The sequence below is a fragment of the Tamandua tetradactyla genome, chromosome 20 (assembly GCF_023851605.1).
Source record: "Tamandua tetradactyla isolate mTamTet1 chromosome 20, mTamTet1.pri, whole genome shotgun sequence".
Classification (NCBI taxonomy): domain Eukaryota; kingdom Metazoa; phylum Chordata; class Mammalia; order Pilosa; family Myrmecophagidae; genus Tamandua; species Tamandua tetradactyla.
The window spans coordinates 5,478,933-5,494,276 of NC_135346.1; the positions used below are offsets into that span (position 1 = coordinate 5,478,933).

General features: G+C 36.7%; 1 protein-coding gene across 1 annotated transcript; it reads left to right on the forward strand.

The window, feature by feature from the left end:
- The first annotated feature begins 11,778 nt into the window (after window positions 1-11,778).
- LOC143664808 (olfactory receptor 2AG2-like) lies at window positions 11,779-12,528 on the forward strand. The gene has a single exon (XM_077138180.1). The coding sequence runs from the start codon at window positions 11,779-11,781 to the stop codon at window positions 12,526-12,528; it is 750 nt and encodes a 249-aa protein (XP_076994295.1).
- Window positions 12,529-15,344: the final 2,816 nt, after the last annotated feature.

A 15,344-nucleotide genomic window follows, 5' to 3' on the forward strand; every position in this document is an offset into this window, starting at 1 on the left:
ATTAGTTACACTTACTTCCCCCCTTTTTGTCAAGATGTGATTGCTGATTCCACGGTGCCAAGTCTGGATTCATCCCTGGGAGTCCCCTCCCATGTCACCAGGGAGACTTTCACCCTTTGATGTCTGTCCACATAGGGTGGAGAGCAATGATTTCACTTGCATAGTTGGGTTTAGAGAGACTGAGGACACATCTGAGCAATAACAGAGGTCCTCCAGAAGTAACTTTGAGGTATACCTATAGGTAATCTAAGCTTCTGCACTATCTACATAAGCTTCACCAGGTAAGCCTCATGATCGAGGGAATGGTCCATAGATTTGGGTATCCATAAGGTTTGACACAGTATCAGGGGATTCCGTGATGGTAAGGTTTAATAGTTCCAGTGTCTTTCTCCCCTCCCTCAGGGGACTTTGCCAATACATTTTGCTTATCTGTTAAATATCCTCTAGGATGTATCCAGGCATTACAATAATCTATACAGGATTAAAAGACCTCTTTCTCATTCTGTGCTTCCTTTGTTTTAGTTGTTCAAATGAGCTATATAGATAGGTTGAATTGGATTATGCACCCTAGAAAATTTCAGGTCCAGATCAATTAAATCTTTCTTTCATTGGACTCAAAGAGTATGTGTGATTCTAAAATATAAACTGTCTTCCTTACCCTTATGTTCTGAATTACTTTAACCCCAACCTATTTCAGCTTCATTCTTATCTCTAAATATCAGGTTATATATATAAAACAGCATCTCAAAATCCAGAAATCATAATCATCACTCGGACTTAATGTGTCTGCTCTAAATGCTTACAATCCAGGCCTCTGTTTCTCATAATCATTGTCTAAAGGTGACCTGACCATTGTTGTTCTTTTGTTTCTGACTTATTTTGTCTCACCAAATTCCCACATGTTCATTCACATCGTTGCATGCCTCATGACATTGTTCCTGTTTGTAGCAGCACAACTTTTGTTCATAAATATACACCATTGTTTGTCAATCTATTTATCCATCAGTGCCTCCTTCAGTCACCTGCATTCATCAGGCATCATGTAGAAGGCCCAAAGTCCACAGTCCATCAGCATCCTCAATTTTTGATAATTTCATTGTTCCCAAGAGTTAGAAAACCAGGAAACACACCCTCACCAAATAGGAGCTCTAAACCTCCCCTTAACTATTGCCCCCCACCCCATTATTTACCTCTGCTTTTGCTGTGGTAATGCTGATGGTTTCCTTTTGAACATAGATCCTAGAATGCAATAGCACTTTTCGCCCTATACCCTGGAATTAAACACTTTTTATACAAGAATCATATATTTGAAGTAACTCTTATGAGAACTCATTCATGTTTCCAGTGTGAATCATTGGGACACATAGGCTTATACAACCCCTTTCAATTTTGTTCATCTTCAATATGGTAATATTACTTGTAGACCCACTAGAGAATCATGATCACTCCTATCTATTCCTTTATATTGGAGTTCAATCTCATTAGCTAACAGTTCACCCATCTCTAGCTTCTACGTATCTTTAAGTCCCCATATTTTGTATTATAAGCCTCTGATTATATCTTTATGCTGGTCATAAAAGTGAAATTATACAGTATCTGTCCTTTTGTATCTGGCTAATTTCACTCAGCATTATGTCCTCAAGGCTTATCCATCTTGTCATGTGCTTCAGGATGTCATTTTGTCTTACTGTTGCATAATATTCCATCATATGTCTATACCACATCATTTCAATCCACTCGTCTATTGATGGGCATTTGGTTTGTTTCCATCTTTGGGTGATTGTGAATAATGCTGCTATGAACATTGGGTTTAAATGTCTGTTTGTCAGCTCTTCTGAGTATATACCAAGTAGTGTTATTGCTGGATCACAGGACAACTCAATGCTTAGTTTCCTAAGGAACCACAAAACAGTCTTCTATAGTGGTTGCATGATTATTTATTCCTACCATCAGTGCATAAATGTCCCCACTTCTCCACATCCTCTCCAACATTTATAGTTTCCTGTTTGTTTAATAGCATCCATTCCCACAAGTGTGAGGTGGTATCTCATTGTGGTATTGATCTGAATTTCCCTTATAGTCAGTGAAAATGAGCATCTCTTTAAGTGCTTTTGAGCTATTTGCATTTGCTCTTCAGTAAAATGCCTACGCACATCTTTAGCCAATTATATAATTGTATTGTTTCTTTTGTTGTCGCGTTGTATGATTTCTTTATATACACAAGAAGTCAAACCTTTGTCTGATATGTGATTTCCAAATATTTTCTACCATTGAGTTGGCTGCCTCTTCATCATTTTGACCAATTCTTTTGACATGCAGAAGCATTTGATTTTGAGGAGTTCCCATTTACCTACTTTTTCTTCTAGAAGCTTTATGGTGCTAGTTCTTACATTTAGGTGTTTGATCCACTTCGAGTTAATTTTTGGGTAGGGTGTACAATAGGGGTCCTCTTTCACTCTCTTGTCTATTGATATTCAGTTCTTCCATGTTCAATTATTGAAAAGATTATTTTGTCCCAGTTCAGAGGATTTGAGACCTTGTCAAAAATCAGGTCACCATAGATTTACTGGTCTATTTCTGTACTCTTGATTCGATTCCATCGGTCAACACTTCTTTCTTTGTTCCAGTACCATACTGTTTTGACTACTATGGCTTTATAATAAGTTTGAAAGTCAGAGAGTGTTAATCATCTCACTTTGTTCTTCTTTTTTAGGATGCTTTTAGCTATTCGGGGTCTCTTTCCCTTCCAGATTAATTTGGTAGTTAGCTTTTCCAAATCTTCAAAGTAGGTTGTTGGAATTTTAATTGGTACTGTGTTGAATCTGTAGATCAATTTTGAGAGAATTGACATCTAAACTATATTTAGCCTTCCCATCCATTATCAGGGAATGTCTTTCGACCTATTTGTGTCTCCTTTGATTTCTTTTAGCAATGTTATGTGCAATTTTTAGCAATTTTTTCTGTGTACAAGTCCTTTACATCCCTATTAAAATTCATTCCTAATTATTTGAGTCTTTTAGTTGTTATTTTGAATGGATTTTCTCCCTAATTGACTCCTCAGCTAGGTCATTTCTTGTGTAAAGAAATGTTACTGATTTTTGCACATTAATTTTATATCTTGCCACCTTGCTGAATTTGTTTATTAGCTCATGTAACTTTGCTGTAGATTTCTCAGGATCTTCCAAGCATAGTATCATATCATCTGCAAATAATGAGAATTTTACTTCTTCCTTTCCAATTTGGATGCCTTTTATTTCTTTGTCCTGTCTGATTGCTCTAGCTAGAAATTTTAGTACAAATTTGAGAAATAGTGGTGACAGTGGGCATCCTTGCCTTGTACCTGATCTTAGGGGAAAGCTTTCAGTCTCTCTCCATTGAGTACGATGCTGGCTATCAGTTTTTCATATATTCTGTTTATCATATTGAGGTACTTACTTTGTTTCCTACTTCTGGAGTGTTTTTATCAGAAAAGGATGGTGAATTTTATTGAACGCTTTTTCTGCATCAACTGAGATGATCATGTGATTGTTCCCTTTTAATTTGTTAATGTGCTGCATAACATTAATTGATTTTCTTGTGTTGAACCATCCTTGCATTCTTGGTAAAAACCCAATTGATCATGGTGTATAATTCTTCTAATGTGCTGTTGGATTCAATTTGCTAATATTTTATTGACAATTTTTGAACCTCTATTCACTAGAGAGATTGTACTGTAGTTTCCCTTTCTTATAGAATCTTTACCTGGTTTTGGCATTAAAATTATATTAGCTTCAAAATGAGTTAGGTAGAATTCCTTTTTCCTCAATTTTTTGGAAGAGCTTGAGCAGGATTGGTGTTAGTTCCTTTTGGAAGGTTTGATAAAATTCCCCTATGAAGCCATCTGGCCCTGGGCTTTTCTTTGTGGGAAGATTTTTAATGACTGATTGAATCTCTTTACTTGTGATTGGTTTGTTCAGAACTTCTATTTCTTCCTGAGGCAGTGTAGCTTGTATGTGTTTCTCCAGGAATTTTTTCATTTCATCTAAGTTGTCTATGTAAAGTTGTTCCATGTATTCTCTTATGATTTCTTTTATTACTTCAGGGTCTGTAGTAATGTACCCCTTCATATTTCTGATTTTGTTTATTTGCATCATGCTTCTTTTTTTCTTTGTCAGTCTTGCTAGTGACCCATCAATTTTACTGATTTTCTAAAAGAACAATTTTTGATTTTACTAATTCTTTCTATTGTTCTTTTCTTCTCCCATTCATTTATCTCTGCTTTAATCTTTGTTATTTCTCTTCTGCTATTTACTTTGGGGTTAGTTTTCTGTTCTTTCTCAAGTTCCTCCAGGTGTGCTGTCATGTCTTGATTTTTGCTCTTTTTTGTTTTTTACTATAGACATTTAAGACAATAAAATTCCCTCTCAGCCCATCCTTGCCACATCCCATAAGTTCTGATAAATTGTAGTCTCATTTTCATTCATCTCCAGATAGATGCTGATTTCTCTCACAATTTCTTCTTTGACCCACTGGTTGTTTGAGAGTGTGTTATTTAATCTCCATGTATTTGCGATTGTTCTTTCGTGGTTATTGAGATCCCCTTGTGATCAGAGAAGGTGTTTTACATATTTTCAATATTTTTAAATTTATAAAGACCTGTTTTGTACACCAACATATGCTCTATCCTGGAGAATGTTCTTTGAGCACTAGGGAAGAATGTACAACTTTGTGCTTTGGGGTGCAATGATGTACATATGTGTGTTAGTTCTAATTCATTTATCAAGTTATTTAACTTCTCTCTTTCTTTGTTGATCTTCTGTCTCATTGTTCTATCTATAGAGAGAGTTGTGTATTGAAGTCTCCTACTATTATTGTTGAGACATCTATCACTTCCTTCCATTTTGCCAATATCTATCTCATGTACTTTGAAGCTCCTTGATTGGGAGCATAAACATTTGTGTTTGTTATATCTTCTGGGTGAATTGACCCTTTACTTAGTATATAGTGTCCTTCTTTGCCTCTTGTGATGTCTTTACATTTACAGTCTATTTGTCCAATATTAGTATAACTACTCTTGCTTTCTTTTGGTTACAACTTGCATGGTAAAACTTTTTTCCATTCTTTTGCTTTCAATCTATTTGTATTCTTGTGTTTACAATGAGTCTTTCATAAGCAGCATATAGCTAGGGTTTCTTAGTCCATTCTACCATTCTGCATCTTTGAATTGGTAAGTTTAGACCACTAAACTAAAAAGTTATTACTGAAAAGGTGTTTCTTGATTCCACCATCTTATCTTTTTTATTTTCAAATCTATATATTCTCTTCCCCCTTTCTCTTTGTATTATTTTAATTACCCTTAATGGTATTCTTCAATTGTGTGCCCTCCTCCAGACTGCCCTTTATTGCCTTTTTTTCAGCCAGAAGAACTCCTTTTAGTATTTCTTGTAGTGCAAGCCTCTTGTTGATGAATTCTTTCAGGACTTCTTTGTTTGTGAGAACTTTAATCTCTCCCTCAATTTTGAAGGACAATTTGACTGGGTATAGAATTCTTGGCTGGAAGTCCTTCTCTTTCAGGATCTTAATATATCATAGCACTGCCATCTCACCTCCAAGGTGCTGGTTTAGTAGTCTGAAGTCAGTCATTTTTTATTTCCCTTGTTTGTAATAGATTGTTTTTCTCTTGCTTCTTTCAGGATTTTCTGCCTCTCTTCAACATTTGGCACACTGATTATGATGTGCCTTGGAGAAGACCAATTTGGATTTATTCTGTTTGGAGTTTTCTGGGCTTCTTTGGCTTGTATATTTATGTCCTTTATGAGGGTTGGGAAGTTTTCCTCCGTTATATCCTCAATTACTCTTCCTAGATCTTTACTCCTCCCTTCGCCTTCTGGGACACCAATGATTCTTACTCTTGTGTGCTTTGTTTTGTTTACTATTTTCTTGAGTTCCCATTCAATTTTTTCAATATCTTTTGCCATTTGCTGTTTTGAGTCTTCAAACTTAATTATCCTGTGTTCCGTATCACTTATTCTTTGTCTGTCTCTATAAATCTGGTGTTATGTGCCTCTAGTATGTTTTTTATTTGATCAGCAGAGTTTTTAATCTCTGTGATTTCTTTTACTTTTCTCTTTATTCCTTCAAATTCCTCTTTGTGTGGTTCTACTGTCTTCTTGATCTCCTGTATATCATTTGCTATCCAACTTATTTTATTAAGTAGAGTTGTATGAACATCTTTGATTAGTTGTTCCAACATCAGTGTCCCCTCTGGTGTTTTAATTTGGTCATTAGGCAGGGCTACATCTGTCTGCATTGTGATATGCTTAGTGATATTCTGCTGTCTTTGTCACACATAAATATCATTGTTTTTAAGATGAGTCAATAATCTTAATTGATTATTTTGGAAGTTGATTTCTTTCCATAGTCTAATGCCTTGTGTTTAAGGTATGGTTGTACAGCAGGGTGCAGGGCACAGAGTGGAGCACTCAGTACAGTGATTTGCTTCAGGGTAGGTATGGGTGCAGGTAGAGGATGTTACTCTGATGTTCGTGAATATGGGCGCCCAGTGGCCAGGGAGGATGTAGCTGTGTGGGTCCACTGGTCTGGGGGTCATAACCCTGGCGTGCGGTTATCTAAGGCACGGCATCCTTTGTGCACATGCCTGAAGCTGTGGCAGTAGGTCAGCATTAAGCCATCATGAATTGGAGGCAGATGTGGCTGAGCCTTGCAGGTCAGCACTTTCTCAGAGCTGAGAAGTGAGACTGACGGCTGTGTGAATGGGTGGATCTAGGACTGCTGTAAAGGGAGGTACCCAGAGCTGAATGATGTGATTGGGGGCTCGTACATAGTGTGGGTCTGGGGGTACCATAAAGATGTGCTGAGCTCGGAGATGGCGGGGTTAGCCTGTGCGACACTATGGGTGGGGGGTGGAGGAGTCTTGGTGTGGAGGTTAGTGCCCACAACGTTTATGCACTTGTAACAGCCTGCAGGGAACAGGGAGGGTAAGGTAGTGCTCGGAGGGATTCAGGAGAGGTCAGTTGGGCTGCAGTTGGGGTGTGGGTCTGGCATGGGTATGTGCACTGGGGCTGGTGGGCTTTGGGGGCTTGGAGCGCGGGGAGTGGGAGCGGGTAAGGGTGCTCAGGTGTGTGGTGTGTGGGTTGAGTTGCCAGTCACAAGCCTGGACTGGTGAGGGTTACGTGCCCAAAGAACATGGCCTTGCTTACTTCCTAGTCCCACATCCTTACCCGTGCACTCCTATGGGCTCCGCACCCCCACACCCAGCTCCAGCTTTCTGCCTCTGAGTTCCTCGGTCTCTGCAACCAGGAATTCCACATGTGGTGCCGAAGGTTCTCCCAGGTCAGCCACACTCCAGAGTCGTCGCCTCAGTCATCCTCCTGTCCCTTCTGTAGCTTCTCCATGGAGCAGGGCTATCTCATGCCACTCCAGTCAGCCACCTTCCTGGAAGTACCTATCCTTCCTTAATTTTGATCCAAACTTGGGAAATTGATTTTAAAAGCTGAACTTGTTCATGTGCTCAATATATTTGATTGTATGAATTATAATTATACAAAATAAGTAACTTGGTGGCTATTATTTTAATATTCTAAATATTGTTCTCTACTAATAGCTCACTGATAGCTCATTGATACTCATTGATACTCATTGATACTTAGGATGATACTTTATTATGATAATAATGAAAACTGGTAATATCTGTGTATAAAGTGTAACGAAAAATTAAAGCATGTAACTGAAAGGATAGAATCATCAAATGACAATTCTTTACAAATCAATTTCACTAAGTCTCACCTGAATTTCAAAATTATATATTTCATACCGTGAAGTAATTATTTTAACAAAATATGGAATAACATTTTCAAGCTAAAAAGAAAAAGAAAACATAGGGGCAGAATTGTGAAGAGAAAAAATGCAACAAGTTAGCCGTAACTTTTTATTGTGGTTGTTGATAGTACCTAAAAAGATGTTTTGGGAGATATGATCAAGTTAACTGTTGCAAACAGTTCACAATGTTGCCGACATACAGCAAGAACTCAATAAATATTAGCTTAAACTGTGATGACTATTATTGTATTTGCTGTTGCCACTCTTTCTCAAATTATCATTCTATATAAATGATGTAGATTCAAATGGAGAATCTTTCCTCCAAAGATGGAGGAAAGGAAAGTTATGTATGTGAAGCCAGGAAGAAAACCCACTCACTCTCAAGTCAAGGCAGTGGCTATTGAGTGCTGCCCTGGGATGTCACCACAGCACCTTTCCAGTTCTCACATAGCATTAGCAGGGTTTTAAATGTGTTACTGTGTGTCTCATATATTTATTTGCTTGTTTTCAAGAGAACAGACTTACTTAATTTGAGCATTGAAGGACAATGGAATCATGTTGTTTGGCTTACCTAAGGGAGCAGAAGGCCACACCAGGGACGTTTTCTCTGAGGACAGTGCAGATAGAATAGTAATTGGCCAAAATATCTGTAGTAGAGGATTTTGTGTTGTATTTAATCTCTATAGTTCATTGGTGATGTATGGTCCTGACAACGTAGGAAGATGAGTCGTTCTAGATACTTTTCTATGCAACTCTTCTTTTTACAGAATTAGAGTTCAGGTGATACCTTGAGGAAAAGACTAAAAGGTACGTTAGCTTATATCTAATATGTCCTAAAAGAAAATAAGGTTTAGTTTTCAGCCAATGAAATTTAGATTAAATAATAAGCATAATGATAATATTATTGCATGAGTAGTTAATTATTTTGACACCTTCAGCCTTGCTTTTGCAGCACAGCTATAAGAAATATGACATAAAAATCAAATCTAATCTGAGTCAGTATAAATTTAAATGAAATTGAGCAACCCTTAAATAGCAGCTTTTTTCTATTTACTACATATGCTTTTGGCCATTCATCCTTCAGAAGTCCTTTTAGAAGAAAGCAAAAGAAATACTTTCTTAAACAATATGTGAATTAATTATGAAAATATATCATTAATATATACTCTTTGAATAACTTTAAAATGGGAAGGTGAGATTTATGTATTATTTATTAATTTTCCTACATGGATTCATACTAGAAATTAATTTTTAAAGATTTAACTGCAAAAATTTGGACTTATTAAAACAAAAAACTGCATAATAAGTGATATGCTGACACTGGGCAAAAGTAAAGAAGGCAAAAAGATCCTTCAATCTCAGGAGTGATTAAGCATAAGCGAACTGGTATTTGATAGATTTATTATACATAGAACTTAAAAATCTACAGTTAGCTAGTTGAGAGAAAGATGGATGGGACTTTGAGTTCTTTGTGTTTGGAGATCCCTCTAGCTACTTAATATGAATAAATTGTCTCTGTAGATTAAAGCATACATTGTTTTTAAATGCACTAAAAAGTACTAATTACATGTGCATTTCTTGTTGTATCATGTGACACTGATATGTATTTATTGTCTATCTTTCTATCAATCTATCTATCTTTTCAATTAAACAATTGCATGCAGAGTCAACAAAATAAATTCACTCTCAGAATCCCAAAAGCTTTGTGTGTCTCTTATTCTGATTTTCAAATTGACTGTTTTACTCTCTTTCTCCTTTACTTTGAGTCAAATACAAGCAGTTTCACACACACTGGTAATAAAGATACAGTTTAAGAGAAAATTCCAAATGAAATCTGAGTCAAAGATAGTGTTTTCTTTAACTGAGTTTACTTGTTAGAAGAAAATGCTTTCATAGGTTAAAATATAAAATTTCCAAGCAACAATTGACTGTAAACTATAAGCAAACATTAGGCATATTGTTATTTTTAAATAGTACACATTTTCATATTACTTGTGTTTGTTAAGGTCCTATTATAAAAACTACTTTTGAAGTAAACATTAACTGACAGAAACAGAATCAGAACTCTGATATTTTAAGGATTGTGGCACTTCCCTGAGTTAAAGGCAAATAAATAATTCCACAAGGTTTTGAACTACTTTCTTTTATTTAGTGGTTTTGTATTCCTCTCACTATTTATTGGAGAACTGGTAACAGATATATCGGTTTATACCCCCTACAATAAACATAATGCATATAATGCAGTATTCTTATAACCAAAATTTCCTACTTATTAAGGGGTCAGTGTCACTTAGGACAGCATGGAACTTCCTCCACAGAGCCCAACAGGGGGCGTGACCGTGACACCCTCTGGCAGGAACGAGGCTTAAGCTCTGTGTTCGGTGAAATCGACATTTTGATGTTGTCACGGTCGTTGGGTTTTATATGACCCATTTTTGCAGGAACATCCTGAAGGAGAAAAAGCTGTACATTAACAAATTACCTATGCACTCAATTCAGTCTTGTTTCCACGAGAAGCATGTGACCCAGTCGAGGCTCCCTCTATTTACCCCTCGCGTCCAGGTAATTGTCCTGGCCCAGGTAACTTTTGTTTCCCTCCACACAGAGCTGTGCTGACCAAGCACAGAGGAAATGCATCACCAGGCCCACTGGCCAAGTTACATGGCTAATGGCAGCTTTTGCTTGTTTGTTTGTTCACATGGTTTTTCAGATCACCTGCAGTGCTTTGAATTTGTGAAGTCCAGTTACTGAATCTGTGCAGCAGGCGTTGGTTTTGCACTGGGCATCTTCTGCTCCTCCTGGAGGGTCCTATGATTTCAACTCTCAAATTACTAAAAAGGAAAGGCAAACTTAAGCATCTTGAGTTCACAGTAAATGACACTTAAACCAGTTTCCTCTTCTAGAGGTCACAGTCGTTCAAATGCTGAGGAAAAGAAGAGGGAGTCTGAAAACATTTAAATATGATTATGGTCCTGGTTCTGGAATCACTGATCCATGGTGCCAGGACCAGACTCATCCCTGGGAGTCATCTCCCATGTCACCAGAAGACTTTCACCCCCGCATGCAAATTTACCTGTTATCTCTGAAAACCAAAATTACCTTTTGAAACAAGGAATGTAATCCCTTGCAGATATGTTTTAAAGCTAAAACGGTATTTATGAAAAAAACTGACATTTCATATAGAAGATTACTTATGACCATTATCTCATTTACAATATCTAGGTCTTGACTGAGGACTAAAAGAACAAAATGTCTTTAAATATTAACACTGGTGATATCCATATATAAGTTCAGATATAGATATGCATATAGATATGGAAATTAATATATAGAATTAGATTTAGAGTTATGTTAAGATATAAATGTAGATATCGATGTACTTGTAAATTAACAGAGAGAAAGACAGAGGTAGATGATTGATATACAGAGAAATTATATATGTATGGATTTTTAATTTTTAATCACAATCTTTTAAACACTATTAATATTAACATTATCCAAATTTCAAGGGTTCTAAACATGTTTTCTTGAAATATAAAGAGTTTTGTATATTGATAATTTTTTATTAATCTACTATACATCAGCATGCACTGTCATTGCAACAGCAATGAGGACCATTCTGTGGTAGACGGATTTTAGAACAGTTGTAACACATTCAATAGCATTATACTACTAGTGAAGAGAATGAAATTGGTATATTGTAAAATCAGAGTAGACCCAACTTTTGCTGGGAGTAAAGATTCTTGTCTGTTGTATCCAGGCTAAGGAATGAGGAAGGAGAGATTGTGGCGGTGGACTAACCAGACAACGGGAACTGACTTTGTCCTCCTGGGGCTATTTCACCAGATTCAGGCCCCCGGCCTCCTGTTCTCTCTCATCTTCTCTATGTTTCTTGCAGCACTTTTTGGCAATATTATGATGCTTATTCTCATTTGGTTGGACTCTCGACTGCATACGCCTATGTACTTTCTGCTCAGTCAACTTTCCATCATGGACCTCTTGTACAGCTCCACTATTGTCCCCAAGGCAGCCACTGATTTCCTGTCTGGGAAGAACACCATTTCCTTTGTGAACTGTGGGATTCAGCTCTTTCTCTTCATGACCCTTGTTGCAGCAGAGTGTCTTCTACTGGCAGTCATGGCTTATGACCGCTATGTGGCCATATGCCACCCTCTCCGGTACTCAGTCCTCATGCGCCCTACCGTGTGTGCCTTCATGGTGGCTGGCAGCTGGCTGGGTGCTCTGCTCAATGCCTTGGTCCACGTCATATATACTCTCCATCTCCCTTACTGTGCTTCCCGTGAAATCCACCATTTCTTCTGTGAGATCCCAGCGCTCCTGAAACTGGTTTGTGCTGATACATCTCTTTATGCCAATGGACTTTATTTTAGTGGCATTATCTTCCTCCTCACTCCAATAGCTGCAATTATGGCCTCATATGGTCAGATCATCTCTACTGTTTTGAAATTGGGATCCGATTTAGGGATGAGAAAGGCTGTGGCAACCTGCTCTTCCCATATGATCGTGGTGTCTCTCTTCTACGGAACAGCCATCATCATGTACATTGTCCCTGAAGCCTACCATACCGCGCTGCAGGACGAAGTCATCGCTGTCATCTACACTATCGTCACTCCCACGCTCAACCCCCTCATCTACAGTCTTCGAAACAAAGACGTGGCTGCAGCCCTCAGGAGAGTGCTGAGAAGGTGAAGCTCCTTGAAATACTGGTATCTATTCAGAAGGAGAGAGGAAAGGACAGACCTCATACACAGAACAACATTATTATGAAAAAATCGACAAGATACAAAAACCAAAGTACTGCTTTTCTGGAGACAATTCATGGGCAATTCCTTCAACCCATTTTTGGTTACATGATAATGGATCAGATCACTCCTTGCTGCTGAGCCTCATTTGAGCTTCAGATATCTGTTAAACAGAGCGGTCTATGTCAGAAAACACTGAAATGTGCTGAAGGAAATGTGTTCTTGATAAATATTTAGATGTGAAAATTGTATATCCAGTGATATCGCCATTTTATATGTATTTCCATATTAAAAGTTATGGGTTATGTACATGTAAGATATGGCAAAATGGATTTATTCCAATAATCTACATGCTTATTGTAAATCATTATGTGTCATCCAGTTTACAACAAAATTTAAGGTAATAGTTCTATAATTCTAATATTTTCAAATAAGTTTGTAAGTGTAGAAGGAAACTTGTTAGAACTGATATTGTAATAACTATTTTCTTATTTAGTTATATACCATTTAAATTGCATATGTGTCTTGTAACACTCTTTGGGAATATTTTTACAATTACTTTCAGTTTTGTATCATTTCTGTTCTTTATGTTTTCATATACATTTTACTGATTAATATCCATTTATTGCTAATGGAAAAAATCACCAATCCATTATGTTTGTTATCATTTAATGTTTTTATCTGCTATATATCTGAATTCAAGCAACTTTCATTTTTTTCAATTTTGTTGTAAGTTTCATCACCCCCACAAATTGGTTTTATAATTCTAGTGTTTCCTTGGCATTGATTGGTCTTTCCTTTCAAATTTAATTTACAATTACACTTTTAGTCAGCTCTACAGCACTGAATCTATGCCTAAATATCTGTCTACTTAATTTGGTGACCTTTAATAATCAAGGAATTGTTTCTAATTTTCAAAACACTGATGGTTTGAATTGAATTGGCTCAGAGGAATGATAAAAAATCATAGAAATGTTGCTCAGCAATACCAACTTATTTTCAAGTTTTATAATATTTTGCTAATATTTGATATTGCTTATCATTGCTTCCATGTTTTGACAGGTATATCCTATGGCTTATTAATTGCATGATAATTGGCCTTATGGGAATTTTCCAGAGGAATGTTACTTCAATACTCAAATCTGTTTGAAGATTTTTAATAAATATGAGCTAAAATAAATTGAAGTACATTAAAGAGTACCTGCAAAATGATTATTTCTTTGCATCAAACACAATCATTTCAATTTTAATAATAATTCCAATTTCATCCTATTCAAAAGACCTCCAATATTTCAAAAGTATATTATATTTCTAGCATCAATATCCCCAATTGAGTAAACTAATATGGATTAAATTTTTCTTTCTGTTATGCCATAGACAAATCCAAACACCAATTAGAGTTTATTTAGATCCTTCTTGGTGAGTAAATCATTTCACATATGGAAATAGAAGGATTAGCATAGACCTTAAGATCCAGTTCTCCTTTCAAGCAGTGGGTGTAAATCTTAATCACCTTGGACATAAACAATCACTGAAAATTTCCAATGTTTACTACAGTCCAAAGTGAAAACTGATAATTGCAAGTAATAAAAGAATCATGAGATGGTGTGGAGAAATATGCAGCAGAGACGATGGAGCAGGTGGCCAAAAGCTCATCATATGTATCCCGCTACAGTGCCTTGTACCTGTCTCATGGTTTGGAGTGGCACAACATGTAACACATCACCAGTGGAGGTGAGGGGTTAGTACTTTTGTAATCTACTAAGAACATTTGAAAGGATAGTGTTAAAATACAAATACAACAAGATAGCAATTGGAAGGTGGTTGCAGGAAACAGAGTTCATTACATAAACATTTAGGTCAAAACCAGCCCTTATATTTGTCCAGATTTCTGCATGTTGTGCAAGAACTACCAACATATCCAAGAAATGAAAAGAAAAATATCTTCCTTATAATTACTAAAGCAAAGGCAGAGTTTGAAAACAAATTTTGAATTGATTTTCCCTTTTCTTAGTTATATCTGACAATATTGTTCCAGTAATTTGGAACTGAGAGGTATTAAAATAGAATTAGTGCAGGGTGGGCCATGGTGGCTCAGCAGGCAGAGTTCTCTAAGGAAATACTGAAGAGAAGAATTTCCCATTGAAGATTATTTTACGTTAAAAAGAAATAAATTCTTCCACAGACACCACCTCTTTTTCCAAAAAGACCTGTCTTCACGTGGTAGGGTGTCCCTAGTAGGGCCAGCACGTCTGCTGGGGTTTCATCCCATAGCTCAGTGCCCGGTGGAACCTGGAAATGACACATCAAGGAATCCCGTTCTCTGCATAGTTCATGTTGATCATCTTTGTGAGAGATTTGCACTCGATTTGGAAGATTCAAAGAGAATAAAATGGGTTATCCTCTGAAGCAGGTAGATGCATGAACACTATCAATACTTGTTGATGCTTTTGTTTTATTTATTGTGAATATTACCAAATCATCTCAAGCCTGTGGACTTCAGAATCAAAATGAACCAAATCTCCTTGGTTCCTAAATTCTTTCCATCACTAGTGTTTATTCATTTCATAATACATGGAACCTTCTCTCTTTGTCTTATAGGCAATATTTTTCAAACTAACCAAGCTTACAAATTAAAAGGGATATAAGAAATCGATGACATTTAAATGAAGAAAAGATGGAGATAATCAGCTTGAAATAATAATTGCCATTTGTTCTTTCCTTTCCCAGTCTGTGTTCCAAGAATATACCTGCTCCATCCTC

Excerpts from the sequence above, each read along its gene's own strand:
- LOC143664808 (XM_077138180.1), top strand. The coding sequence starts at position 11,779 with ATGTACTTTCTGCTCAGTCAACTTTCCATCATGGACCTCTTGTACAGC.